This window comes from Asterias rubens, chromosome 2 (assembly GCF_902459465.1).
Source record: "Asterias rubens chromosome 2, eAstRub1.3, whole genome shotgun sequence".
Classification (NCBI taxonomy): Eukaryota; Metazoa; Echinodermata; class Asteroidea; order Forcipulatida; family Asteriidae; genus Asterias; species Asterias rubens.
In genome coordinates, this window is record NC_047063.1 from 13,537,069 (window position 1) to 13,552,065 (window position 14,997).

Below are 14,997 nucleotides of genomic sequence, written 5' to 3' on the forward strand. Positions count from 1 at the left end.
GGTATCTTCACTGGATGATGGTGTCGTACCGGTCAGTGTCTTGGATAATAGAAGATAAGAAGTACGAATAAATTTGGTCATTTCAAAGATGATGCATTTTTACAACTAGGCAGCGTGCATTCACAACACACCAGTTTTGCGGATTAGCGGTAGGAGGAGCAAGCAGGGGGTATGGCCCTGGTAGGTGGATTAGTGAGGGGATCTTTATAACCAAACCGAGCCATCTTGCCACGCACAGTTAGCTGACCACAGGGTCAATGGCCTGTTGTTTGTTTGTTTGCAGCCTTTCTATCTTGTCTATTCCAACAACAATTATCATTGCGTGCTGTTTAGTGGTGGGTTTGCACTCTGTCACGCGACTGGGTTTTTGCTTGATTAACCACGCACTTTCATTACAGACAATGCTCCCATCAGTGACATTCTATTTCCTCATTAGCGTCAATTCTTCTTAGAAAAGCGCACTTAACCATCAATGTGGGGTTCCGTGCGTGTGAAACACGACCAAACTGCACATGGTTTTGGAACCACAAAATGTATTTCACAGATTTCGTTTTACCCAGTTCCTTCCTCGACCCTCAATGATGATCATTGATGTTGAGTACTTGTCGATATAAAGTCGGTGTTTATTAACAGTTTGACCCTGATTGCCAAGCAGCAAAGAGAAGTTCTGGTGTTTTCTTTTCCGGTGTTGTTGGTGGCGAAATCGGATCCAGAATCAATCCCTAAAGTAATAGGCACACGAAATCCGAGAAGTGTAACTGACAGTATAACGCTTCACACAGATTCAAATAAGGGGCATCCTTTTACAAGTTTTCTCAAAATGCTGCGTTCTCGAAAGCTGAGATGTAGGCTTCTAACCAAAACTAGTTATTTGTTGTAAGAGTGATAACCAAACGTTTTTAAAACTTCCATTTAAAGGCACTGGGTACTCGTGGTAACGATTGGAAACAAAATATTTGAATTTGAAAAAGGCCAGGCCCGGGTCTGTTGTTAATGCACCAAGGGTGTATACTTCCATTATTTGCTTGCAACTTCAATGACCAAAATGAGAGAATACTGGTCTTCGACAATACCAAACGTGTCCTGTGCCTTTATAAGCTGAATTTTCAAACAATATTTGAATCGAAAGATGGTTTGGGGGTAAGGACCAAGTGGGTTAAGGGTGACAAACATGCAATTGAACTCCCCTGGAGAAGTATATGCTCTGTTCATCTTCGAGAGAAATTATTTTTTGTCGTTTCTGGTGATCTTTTGCTATGAGTGAATTAGTCAAGCACACCCTGCCATAAGAATGCCCATGACCGCCTAGTGTACTTCCTAATTATAAGTATTGCTAACACATGCCTTCAAGGTACGCTATACCGTATCCAGGTACCGGCATTGCCGGTTTTAGGGGGAGGGCAGGCCAAATATTTCGGGATGTCCTCAGACTTTGACCTGTCTAGACTACCCTCTTAGACTTCTTGTGTATTTATAGCAGGTGTCTTTAAAGAGGTCATGTGAACCTGACTATCTGACGATCTCCTCTTTGCCTCTTATCACATTGATTTTAATTTCTGGTTTTTGAAATTTTTATTTGAGCCGAATGTTTTGTGTCGGCTCGATGCCGAGTGACGAGATATCCCGAGGGGGGAATGTTCAAGTATAGCTTCCTTAATGTCTGGTGTGGATGTCTGAAACATAGTATTAGACCCTTTTCTGGTCAGCAAGTTATACCATAGAGGTTATATATTCTCATGATATACTGAATTGGCGTTCTGGCTGTGATAGGGAGTTTTCGTTTTAGACGACGGATGGTTCTTCGACGGCTTTTCAGCCAAACGTTGTCGTTTTCAGCACAACGAAGATTCATCCCAAGTACTGTCGTATAAATTGGTGCGCAACCGTCCTCAAAGCCGACACAAGCGCAGATGACGCCAAATGTCATCACGACCGTCGCAGAACCATCGGTCGTCGAAAACCAAAACCCCCTACTGTTTCTACTGTTTGAAGAAACTCTGCTAAGGTTAGGGTACACCAAGTGAGAATGCAGGTCTTTGACAATTACCAAATGTGTCGGCTTTTAAAGAGTGAGCCTTATTATATATAAATACGACCTGTGCATTATATACAGGAAATAAGGCAGAAAAACAAACCAAACGGCATGGGACATGGTGGAGACTGGACCCGATTTGTTAAAATGATAAGCAAGTGTGTTATTGCTAGCTGTCTCGTCGCGTGCAGGTGTCACAATTACAGGTGAAAGTAATGTTGGTCCACTCATACTAGGCCCTCCACAGTCTTCTTAGCATCGAGAAAGGACCCTTCTTTAGGTGGTTCTTAGAGGCTAGGACCTCTGGCTGGAGAGGTCTCCTTATCAGAAAAGCAAACATTTGTGTGTTTTATCTCAAAATACACCAACTGGTCAAGCCAATGTAAACCCAGGTGGTGTTGAACCTTGGTTCAGTTGAACTGTGCAAGTTTTGTTGGTGATCTGCAGATTATTTGTTTTGTTAAGTATTCTGGATAGATTCATCACTTCGGGAAAGTTACATCTAAATTATACTCGAAGAACGGCGTAAAAAGGTTAACGCCAAGCAATCGCAACACATTAACTTCTCGACGTATTTTTGTGATCGTGATTTGTAAATTGTGATTTGTAAAATTTCTACTGGAACATTTCAAGGGCACCAAGACAATGACCAGGGGGGCATGGAGGCAATGGTCTTCATTGCCCCGTGAAGTATCATCAGGCTTGTTGACATGTACAGTAACATCGCAATCTTTAGAAATGTCAGGGTTGTTTGTCATTTTCCTTGATGTGAACCGATTCGGTTTCCCATCAGTTTCTACATAGAAGACGGAAACCCTACATCTTTAATCCCAATTCGTTCAGGTTTCTTTTTTAGTTTGACTGTTCTTTGTAAGAGTTCTACCCAATTTAGAAGAAGGGGCGGCTATTTGTGTGTACATGTATAGCTCTTTCTGGTTCTCGGCTATTGCATTAGCTTTTGTGTATACAACCTGAAACTCAAGCATGAGTGTTCCATTTTACGCAGGTAATTTGTTTTTTTCTCAAAAGTCCAGAATCCAAATGGTGTGTGTGTGTGGGGGGGGGGGGGGGGGGGTGGGGGTTGCTTGTTCTTTGTCAGATATCTAGCCAATTTAGCAGATGAGCGGCTATTTGTGTGTAGATCTTTGGTTATCGGCCATTGCATTAACTTTTGTGAATTAAACCTGAAACTCGCATTAACTTTTGTGAATTAAACCTGAAACTCTAGCCTGAGTGTTTCATTGTACGCAGGTAATTTGTTTTACTCAGAAGTCCAGAATTCAAATGGGGTGGGCGGGGAGGGGCAAGGACATTATTTAGGGGTAAGCGTGCGGTCACTCACCCCCTTATATCAGTATCGTGTAGGTTGCTTGTTCTTTGTCAGATATCTAGCCAATTTAGAAAGGTGGGCAGCTAATGTGTGTGTATAGCCCTTTCGTTCTCGGCTATTGCATTAACTTTTGTGAATTCAACCTGAAACTCTAGCCCGAGTGTTCCATTGTACGCAGGTAATTTGTTTTAATCAGAAGTCCCGACTTCAAATGGGGTGGGGGGGGGGCATGGACGTCCTTTAGTGGTACACCTGCGGCCCCCCGCCACCCCTCCCCTTTATATCAGTAGGACCACGGACACTGCGTAACTGCAAACTGCAAATTAATGTTGGCAGCAACCGCCCCCACATTCAGAGTTAAATCTCTAACTTTTCGCTGATATCGCGGTCCCTTCTCAACCATTTCGCACATGTATTTGTTGTCTCTCATACAAACAAAATATCCCCCATCGTCCCATTAATAATCCCACGAGATGTGTATAGCTGTCAGAAGCAAAAGAGACTATAAGTAGTCCTTGGAGAGTAATGAATCGGAATGTATCCCATAGGCAAACGAGGGAACTGTTCAGACTCTCCGCCCTTCCACAAAAGCAAAATAAACATTTGCGCCAAGTATATTTGTACTAACTTGCCCCTCGGTATACATACAAACCATGGAAGGATGGGGGTACAACATTCTCACATCCGACGGAAATGTTTTGCGTCTGGAAGTCACTAGATGACGGAAGGAGGAATTGTCTGGTCTTCACGCTTCGTATGATGTCAGATTCATTATACAAAGACACCAAGAGATAGTAGCTACCGTGGTGTGAGGCAGAATCTTGAAACAAGGCCTATGCAATGAACCGTAATCGAGTCTTCATTCGGATCGAACTTCCTAGTTTTAAAGGCAGTGGACAATATTGGTAAATACACACAATAATTGTTAGACGAGCTGTTGATAGTTTAAAACAATGTGGGAAACAGCTCCCTATTCTGAAGTAACGTAGTTTTCGAGAAAGAAGTAATTTTCCACATGATTTCGAGACCTCAGAATTAGATTTTAGGTCTCGAAATCAATCATCTCAAAGCACACAACTTCGTGTGACAAGTTTTTTCTTTCATTCCAAACTTCGACGACCAAATGAGCTCAAATTGTTACAGTTTTTTATACATTATATTTTATGCATATGTTGAGATACACCAAGTGAGAACTTGTCCCAGCTCTAATGTTACAACATGTCTGTTTGTAATTGGAAAACTGATTTTGAAACAAAGGAGATAAACTGATGTGAAGAAGAATTTAAAACAAGGTCTCTGTAATGAACCGCCATCGAATCTATATTCGGATCGAACATAGGGTTATTCCGCATCTAGTTACAGCAAGGGAGTTCAGAGGTTTGTACGAGGAAATTCAATCGGTAGTTTCTAATTGAGGGTTATTTTTTTCTTCTCTCGCTATTTTCAACAATAATTAATTCTTTGTGACCAGGTGTCCTTAATGCACGTTTATCATGATAAACTACTCCTTTCGAGTTATTGGTTAAAAATTGTTCTGAGACACATTGCGCGGCATCAACTTTTTGATTTGTTCTTCCACTAAATCCTTGACAGTTTCAGAGAAAGTCTACATCTAATTCATTCAGTAAATAAAAATAGTTTATATAGTACTCCATCATGTTACCGAATGGTTTGTGATTGCATGCCATATAAACCCCTCTCGCGTAACATTATTTTCGTTTAGGCTAGAGTACTTGAAGCATAAAACGTTTCTTAGGTGTGGGGGCGATATGGGTTATGGCTTTCAGTTGTCAGACCCCCACCGTCGTGACCCGGATCAGAGTCAAGTCTGACGCGAGAGTTTTCAAGAGAGTAACTAGTTTGCGCACATGCAGAGTAGTCAGTAATTTTATAGGAGTGGTTTCCAATCCCGGCGTGTCCTCCACGAAACTTGTTTTCCCGAGCAAGACACTTTTGCTTTGGGCTGTTTCTCCTTAGTAAAGGACACCCTTTGTGGAAATTGTAACTTGTTACTGGATCATTTCAAGGGCACCAGTGCAATGACCAGGGAGCATGTAGGCAATTGCTTTTGTTGCCTTTCGTCGCCTCCGCACGCGCACGAATCCGGAACATGTATGGGAAGGGGGTTGTCTCTGGTTTTTCTGTAATTCCATAGAGGTGGTCCTTTCTCTATGGTAATTCATAGCATAATAGAAACCAACTCTTGTAGATAGGTTTTCCTGATGCTCCCAGTTCCAAGTGGGTTACGATGATTGAGTACGCTTTTGTTGCAACCTTTAGCGTCAAACACCCAAAAAGAACATTTGAAATGTGAATATCTAAGTGTATGTACTTCGGTTGATCGGGTACCAGTTGCTCCGTGGGGCATGGGTTTGGTTTAAAAGCACCAATCCCACGAACATTCATTTTGTAGAACCTGAAGAATATAGAACAAAACGCAACAAAACTTTAACCTAAAACTAGTGACTTGTGCAGGTGACATTGAAAAGGTGGCACATCTAGCCTGACTTGCAAATGGAGCATTGTCCGGGTGTGCCCTCTGGTGGTGTGTTGGGTTTCATACATGCAACTTGTTTGTTGGTCCATACTGCTGGAACATTAATACAAAAGATAATTGTGTAAAATGAACAGAAATTCAATAAATAATTGGACTCATGAAATGTACATGATGTTGTGCATCAGACTGCAGGCGTGTTATGCCTCGTTTTTGAGAGGGCAATTGCACCAAGACATTTCTCCTTGGTAAAGGGCACCCTATGAGGAAAATATCAATTTCTACTTGATTATTTCAAGGGCACTAAGGCAACGTCCAGGGGGCATGGAAGACAATTGCCTTCGTTACCTCCGTAAAGTGTCAGACATGCGACTGTAAAATTCACACAGGATGGACCAGCATGGCAATGTGCACATACGGATTGTAAATATTACTTCCCATTCATTCAATGATCCGGTGTCAGATGCAATTGTGTCCGCCATGCAATACTGTCCGCTCCGGACACTTTTGCATAATGCAATCGTGTCCGGGGCTATGCAGAAACCGTCCGGCGGTGGACATGTACATATGAGTGTACATGTTTGTGCGTGCTTAAGTGAACCTACGTATATGCAGCATGAATATTTACGTATTTTATGATTGCAGCGAATACCCAACGGCCGAACATTTCCCATGTCATTCATGACATGCACTTACTTAGCTTGTACAAAAAAATGGCGAACGTGTTCCGTCGACCAAGAGCGTTTAATTTACTACAAGGACGGTTTTGCACGGGGGCGGACACAACTGCATATGCAAATGTGTCCGGGCGGACACAATTGCATTATGCAGCAGCATCCGGGCGGGACACGATTGCATATGCAAAACCGTCCTCCGGATAGTATTACATAGATGACATAATTGCATGCGACACCGGTGTACACTGTACATGTACAACAACCATAAATTGCTATTTGGTTAGCAACCCGGAACAGAATCCTGAATATCCATCAATGTTTCCATGGGTCAAATGTGTCAATTTGATTGGAAATCGTGTAATTGGTAACGCCAATAGAAAACTCAATAATAGCTGACTCGGCGGATTCATTTCTACAACATAGTACAAGGACACCTCGGCCGTTTCTTGTTTTGCTCTTGAATATCCAGACATCAACTAGGTTTATGTATGTTGTGAACAGTTGTTGAAATATGTAGGCTTTCCCAATGTATTTTGGGTATAAGGGCAACTTCTGGAAGGACACTATAGCATTCGTTTCCTGTAGAATATCAAAACCAAATGGCTTTATTTATGTTGAATTCATTTATTTACAAAAATTGTAAGTGGCTCTGTTTACATTTTGTAGTGTCAGGTGATATTTGTATGTATTTGTTTATTTTTGCTTATATTTATTTTCTTTTGAACTAAAACTCTTTAAAAGGATTTCCCGTTGGCTTTTAAAACAAAAGCAATATTCGTAATAATGTTAAACTTAAATGATGGACAATTAACTTGACGAGATCAAGTCTGTATCAATGATTTTTAATAATGATATTATTTATATTTTATTTTTATGAATTTAAGTTTTAATTATTATTTCTGCCATACAGCAATTTGCGAAGATGGATGTATTCACGGGAAATGCGTTGGACCCAATCGATGTGAATGCGACAAGGGCTGGACGGGAGCAACTTGTGATCGTGGTAAGTCTAGATCTTTAAACAAAATAAAGAAAAAAGGAAAAATTGCCAAGAAATGAAGTGTAGTGGCATTGTCTTTCTTTTTTGTTTTGTTTTCCCTTTCAACTGAATTATTTACATATGAGTGTATATCAGTGCCTTCAAGCCCCCTGGTCCTTGCCTTGGTGCCCTTAAAATGCTCCAGTAAAAATCTACAATTTCCGCATGGGTGCCCCTTACCAACTTGGTGCCCTTGCCCTTTCAAAAACGAAGCATACAGGTCTGTGAAGCTATTGTATACGCCCAGCCGTTGGCAAGGGATTGTTTGAAGTTCTTGTTTAACATGATTGGAATGAAGTTACAAGATTTGGGTTGTCCAAACCGCGAATTCCATCGAAAAGGAACTTGCCGTTCTGCTTGTTTGAAATGATGTAAAAGTACTTTTTGAAAATACAAATCTATCAATAACATTGTACCAAACCTGACCCCCAATTGGCATTTAGATTCCAGTGGATTTCTGACTAGACAACGAACTGGTATGCTTGTACTTAACCAACAAAAAAGTCTGCCAGTATTCAGACCTAATTCACAACCCTCTCCTAATAATAACTCCACTGGCTAGATTTCCGTTATCCTTGTGAAACATGTGGACTCAATATTGACATTGTGTCTCAAATTAAAAACCACCTTCTGCTGATGGACTGTAAGTGAGTGACAAATCAACCTGTTTCATTTCTGTGTGTCTTCTTGTCAGATTACAACGAGTGTAGCACAAAGCCATGCTCTCATAGGTGTGTGAACAATGTCGGCAGCTTCCGCTGTTTCTGCCCAACTGGTCATCTTCTCCAAGAAGACAAGGTCACGTGTGTTTGTAAGTAACTTTGATTTTGACAGCTGCATGCGCGCCTGGGAGCCAGCCTGTTTTCAATTGGTTCTGCACGTGACGTCAAAGCTATGAGCTACCCCCCCCCCCCCAAAATCACGAAATCCCTTGTTTTATAACCTACATTGGTTTGACACCGGAGTATCCTTTGAAGGTGTGAAAATAATATTTACAGCCAGCGTTTTCTGTGAAGCTTCCCTGTTAAAAACTCCTGGGGAAATGTGATATTTTTGTGTTTATTTTCTTTTTTATTCTTTACAAATTAATTCATACAATGAAAAGAAGTGTTACCGAGCCACCAAGGTGTACAAACTGTTATCGAAATCTACAATCGGGCCCCGACATCAACAAAATGTAGTTGAGTTCCTTGTTATAAAAGGGAAATGCTAACAACGGCTTGTAAATTTACAAACAAATTGTACACATTAAAACAAAATGCTGATTGACTGAGTGTCATTAATTGATATAATTAATTCATAATGGTGTTGGTCGTTTTCCCCTCTCTGTGCTTTTTTCCTCTTTCGTTTTGCTTCAGTTAACGATCTACTGATTGGTGTATAGTTTGTGTTGGTTTGCATGTATATTTAAATATAATTAACACGGATACATACTTACAATTTTGCTTTCGAAGTTGAACCCTGGTTTAAAATGGTGCTCTGGTATGAAAATGCATTCACAGTTGGAGCCTGAATACATTATTGTTTTGTTTTTAGCCCCGGGGTTTAACTGAGTCACGATCACAATCGTGACAACACAAAACCTGAAAGTTGTAATAATTACAAGGCGTAAAATGTTTCACACACGGTCCTTATTATCCCTTAGTCACAGGATCATTGTACCTGGATGACAGGGTAAGGTAGAAATGTGTGACTCAGAACTGTGCAGGGAAAACCCTGGTTGAAGAACAATATTAAAGGCTGTGGACACTATTGGTAATTACTCAAAATAATTATTAGCAGAAAACCTTACTTGGTAACGAGTAATGGGGAGAGGTTGATAGTATAAAACATTGTGAGAAACGGCTCCTTCTGAAGTAATGTAGTTTTTGAGAAAGAAGTAATTTTCCACGAATTTGATTTCGAGACCTCAAATTTGGAATTTGAGGTCTCGAAATCAAGCATCTGAAAGCACACAACTTCGTGAGACAAGGGTGCTCCCCATTACTCGTCACCAAGAAAAGGTTTTATGCTAATAATTATTTTGAGTAATTACCAATAGTGTCCACTGCTTTTAAACAGTCCTACGATATTGGGCCCTGCTCTGATCATCACGACACCCCTTTAATATTTGTTTTGCCAGAAAGCAACATTTTGATCGTATTTTTTGTCTTTCTCTTCTTTTCAACCAGGGGATTACAGGTGTCACCCGGACAGATGCGCCTACGGCTGTGAACAAGTCGGTTACCAGTTCAGATGTCTCTGCCCTGACGGATTAAAAGTATCGAAAAATGGATTCCATTGTGAAGGTAAATATTAAATGGAAAACAGATTTCTTCTCTGCCAATGGTTGTCTGAGGGCACTTAAAAGACAATGCCACTAAGTGCGATTTAAGCAGGCAACCTGTCGGCAACCAACTGCACTGTATGCCAATGATCACTTTGCAAGCACAATATACATAATGCAGATCACTATCACCCGGAAATAATGAGAACACTGAAATATGAATAAATGTTCTTGTAAAAGATTGCCGGGAACTGGTTGCTTCTAATTTGCACTGTCTGAATGGCCTTAAGGGACATGTCACACGCGAGTAAGCGAATCCATTCACATTTTGGACTTTCAGGGGACTGTAAGGCATTGTTAGAAATATTCTTCAGATGCTACCACAAGTGGGTCTGTTTAGCCTGCGCTGAAGCTGGTTGCCTCCAAGTTGCCTGTACAAATTGGCTCGTAATGGCGAGGCCCTAATGCATTGTTTAGTTCGAGGTGATTCGAACCTAGGACATTCTACCTGCTAAAGCCGATCTAAAGCAGATCATTCGACCATGTCATGATTAATGTTCCAACATAAATAAAGACACTGCCTGGTTATAGGCCTTGCAAAACAATAATATATTTTAAATAACCGATTACGTCCGCTACTCTTTCATCACAAGCAATGTGAAAAACATAAAAAGAGGAAGTCATATTGGGTCTGATTATGACGAACAAGTGTCGTATAGAGGAAATAGTTACTGTTAATGATTATATTGAACTTTCACTTTTAGTACAAATCTACAAACACAGTATCTAAACCAGATTAGAAATAGAGGGTCATGTGGATTCGCGTGGATTCACTCCTTAAAGGCACTGGACACCTTTAGTAATTGTCATAGACCAGTCTTCTCACTTTGTGTATCACAACATATACATAAAATAAATAAACTGTGAAAATTTGACCTCAATTGATCGAAGAAGTTGCGAGAGAACAATGAAAGAAAAAACACCCTTGACGCAGAAGTTGTGCGCCTTCAGATGCTTGAATTCGAGACCTCAATCATTTAAGTGAGAAATTACTGAACTGAACACTATTGGTATTTACTCAAAATAATTGTTTTCACAAGAACTTACTTGGTAACGAGCCATGGAGAGCTGTTGGTAGTATATAACACATTGTAAGAAACGGCTACCTCTGAAGTAACGTGGGTGTTGAGAAAGAGGTAATTTCTCACTCAATCAAACAACAAAAGTCTTCAGGCCAAATCCTTTTATAAGGGAATCTGAAAGCACACACATTAATCGGCCACAAGGGTGTTTTCTTTCGACATTCTATTGCAACTTCAATAACAAATTGATTGCCACAGACTGGTTATTTATGCACCTGTTGTGTTATACATAAACAGTGAATACTGCTTCTTGACAATATTATCAAGAGAGTCCAGTGCCTTTAAGTATAAATCATATACACTGAACTACAAACAAGTTAACGATACATGAACCTGATTAGAAATAAAGTAATTTGGATTCATGTACGCCTACATGCCCTCCTTAAAAAGTTGCTTGCATCTTAGTCAAGTGTATCAGCTGTTATTTTTGTTATGTTCACAACACGAAGTAGACTAACAGACCACAACAACCAAAAGGTGCTTCGCCCATGACCTTTATAAAGGAATTATTTCAGGGGGAAACAGGTTACGTGAACTCTTAGCCAACACAGGAGGTACTTTTTTAAGTAAGTGGAAATGAAGTAGTAAATTGCGTCCGTCGTTTGCATTAATCTATTATTGGCATTAGGGTTGTGATGTATGCCATGCTGACAGAGTGTCTCCGTGTTGTGGTTCAGTGAGGTAAGCGGAGCCGGTTCACTCCTCTACTTGTCCTATCTTTCGCTGACGAAGACACTTTTTTTCTTAGTTCTGGCAAAATGTGGATGTTGTGGTTTGACATGGTTCCAGATATTAAAAAGTCTTGCGGGTAGAGCTTACGAAATAGTCAAAGACATTGTTCACGTCTTGTGTGATCAACTCATGTCGTCACCTCCAGTCAAAACTCTTCCACGTAGTATTTTGGAGAGAAACGAACTTTCAAGAAACATTTACATGAAATCACAAACACTGAAGTTCGGGCTTAATCGATAATTTATTGTGTGAGTCTGAAGAAAATGTTGAAAACCGATTCATTGGCTGTGGCTGCGGTTTATAGGCACTGCGTCACTGTGCGTTGAAGCATAGACTGCCCTTGACAACACCCTTGGAAACAGGCGTAGCCGCATCTTCCATTCCGAAATCGGCATATGTTTGATGCTTACACGTTGTGTTGCCATGTATTGTGTACAGTGCTAGGGTGATATATCAATTCTCCTCATTTGGCACTTTTAAACCCAAATAAAGTGTGCGTATAGCACCACCTCATCAATTCACCAGTTTGGTCATCTCTTCGCAGACATAACGAAAATAGAAGCACGGCCAGCTCCAGCTATACAAATAAACCTAAGTTGCACAAACAAAAATGCTTAGGAGGACTCAGATGTGAAGGAATTCATCCTGGTTTCGTGAAGATGCAAAGGGAACTTTTATGAGAGTTATGTCTGTACAATAGCAAGTACATTGCGTGCCCAGGGACTACCAGACAATGATCTGAATGGATGCTTGCTCACATTATTTGCCTTCCGTCTTCCTATACATGCAAAGAAAACAAATATCACCGGAAATTGATTGCATGTAGAGTACATAATCGATGAATGTCACTCTCTCTAATTCCATTGTCCCCATTTTTCTCACTTTCGAAGCAAAGGAAGTGACAGAAGAAAAAACCCACACGTTTTTGACGCTGATTTAATGAGCTCGGGTGTTATAATGTAAGGCCAAAAATCGGCTTAGGTTGATAATGTTATATGGAGGAGGTATCCTCGTTCGAACCGGGTATCTATAACAATAGGAACATAGGGGGTCCACGGTTGCGGGCGTATACAAGCTTGGATGCTTCGAATCATCAACAATGCATCACCAATGCTATTTTGTTCCACATTTCTGAGATCTATAACTTCTCCCCTCAAATCTTATCTGGTTGCACACCGAATTCGTGCACATTTTTCCTCATTGTTCACCAGAACTCGCTGCTTTTCCTGCCACCTAATTAGTGATGCTATTTTTAAGATGATGATCTAATTTGCTGAAGATAAATTTGGAAACTGGAGCGGCGGCGTTCCTGATAGAGGGGCCCGGTGATCAGTTAGCACAGGATAGGGCTCCCACCAAGTTTCTTGGGAAGCCAAGACGGTCTATTATCTAAACCAAAGATCTGCTTTAACAGAAAGAGAATTGTCCCTGGCCAATCCAATTCCCGTTTCAAAGGTCTAGTTCATTGACTGCTGGTGCAAGTTTACATTTTTTTATTTTTTTTTATTAATTTTTTTAAACCAAGATGTCTACTTTCTTAACCAAGGATCTTTATTAAAAAAAAAAGAGAATTGTCCCTGGCCAATCAAATTCCTGTTTCATTTTAAATAAAAGGGTCTAGTCCATTGACTTCTGGTGCAAGTTTCAATATGAAAAGTGAAAGTTTGTATTTAGGAGTACCACCAAATGTCATGCTGTTTTGAGATAGCTTCAAGTTAGCCAATCAGGAAGGATTCACATACCTGAGTGATACTTTCCTTGAAATGCTCCCGTATAAATTTACAATGTCCTCGTTATGGTGCTTTTTACCAAGGATAAAATGCCTTGGTGCTCTTGCCCTTTCACAAACGAAGCATATAGGCCTGGATTCGTGAATGTGTTTATTGTGCGCGCAGATTGTCTTAGCACAAATACAATTAAGGCTGAGTGGGTTTTTAAACTTCCAGTCTTGTTCTGTATAAAACTCAGTTTATAGAGAACTATATTTGAGGTGGTTTTGATAACGGTAACGGGTTTGTAGAACATGTAATAACAAGTTGATGGACTCACACAAGGAAACATTAAACTGTAAGCGCACTCAACAAAACAATTACATGTTTAGCATTCCCCGTAAATGTCATCCTACTTAGAAATCAATAATGTTGCCAGAACATTTTCCTCAATATGGAATGGGTGGTATCCAGGATGGGGTTCAAATTGTTCCACTCTTCGTGTTCGATAACAAAACATGATTTATGGCGCCAATAAAATCACTGGAATGCTCTAATAGGCTCCTTCATTTCTCTTTGACAGCCACGATTCTTAATTGTACCAAAGTCTGGTTTGAGGAAAAACCTCGAGATTTATTTGGACAACTTTTCTTCGACGCTACATTTACAAACCTCCTGTCTTCTTTCGGTGTGCAAATATGCCAGTAAATAATGAATCTGTCCGGTCTGAAATTACCGCATCGTAAAATTTGGAATGGGTACAATTTCTCATCACAGCAACAAAACTAAATTATATTTAGGTTAGTTTAAAAAGGGTTTGCGAATATTTTGCTCCACTATTTGTTTCATCATGACCGATACCATTCGGATACCACTTTTATGGCCATAAAATTACACTGATATTTCACAATAAATATAGAATGCTCATCCCAAATTACTTTCGCTCTTGTTTGTAATAAAGACAAGTTCTCCAAATTTAAAAGTAGGGGCCAACCCTGTATTATTAAAAAAAAAATTGAAACCTCAATGAAATTCAATTGGCTATCCACACTGTAACCAATGCATTCCGATAATCGAAATCAAATGCCAACCCCTTTCATGTCACGTTGTGGTAATATTAATTGCTTGTTTTGAATTAAAAACAATGCTCTAGAATTGCAAGGGTCGTGGGTTCGAATCCCACCCGAGTAACAAGCCTGTGATATATATTTTGTTACAGGACTCGGGAAAGTACAGAGTATAATTATACAGTGCTAACCCACATCGGTGTATGGGTAAAAACCAAAATTAATTTTGTTTATCCCCGATACAAATTTAACATCTCTTATGTACATATCCCGTTGCAGATATTGACGAGTGTTCGGAAGGTTTGATAAAGTGTCCCTCTGATCAGAGATGCCACAATACATACGGTAACTACATGTGCATGTGCAAGGAAGGCTTTGCTTTCCAACTGATAAACCGTCGTCTTATATGCAAAGGTGAGTACATTGCAAATACAACATATATTTTAATGCAACATTAGTGTTCTTCTTCTTTCGCTTGACCTCTGGACCAAGGTGAACATTGGATACAA

The 14,997-nt window shown here is 40.1% G+C and overlaps 1 protein-coding gene across 2 annotated transcripts in view; it reads left to right on the forward strand.

Annotated features, from left to right (window-relative positions):
* The window catches only part of LOC117306753 (neurogenic locus notch homolog protein 1-like), a 58,819-nt gene that overhangs the window by 14,989 nt on the left and 28,833 nt on the right, over positions 1-14,997 (forward strand). For both annotated transcript variants that reach the window (XM_033791238.1, XM_033791237.1), the window contains 4 exons: positions 7,444-7,536; positions 8,267-8,383; positions 9,744-9,860; positions 14,768-14,902. In XM_033791238.1, coding sequence (XP_033647129.1) covers positions 7,444-7,536; positions 8,267-8,383; positions 9,744-9,860; positions 14,768-14,902 — 462 coding nt within the window. The remainder of the gene's footprint in view (positions 1-7,443; positions 7,537-8,266; positions 8,384-9,743; positions 9,861-14,767; positions 14,903-14,997) is intronic.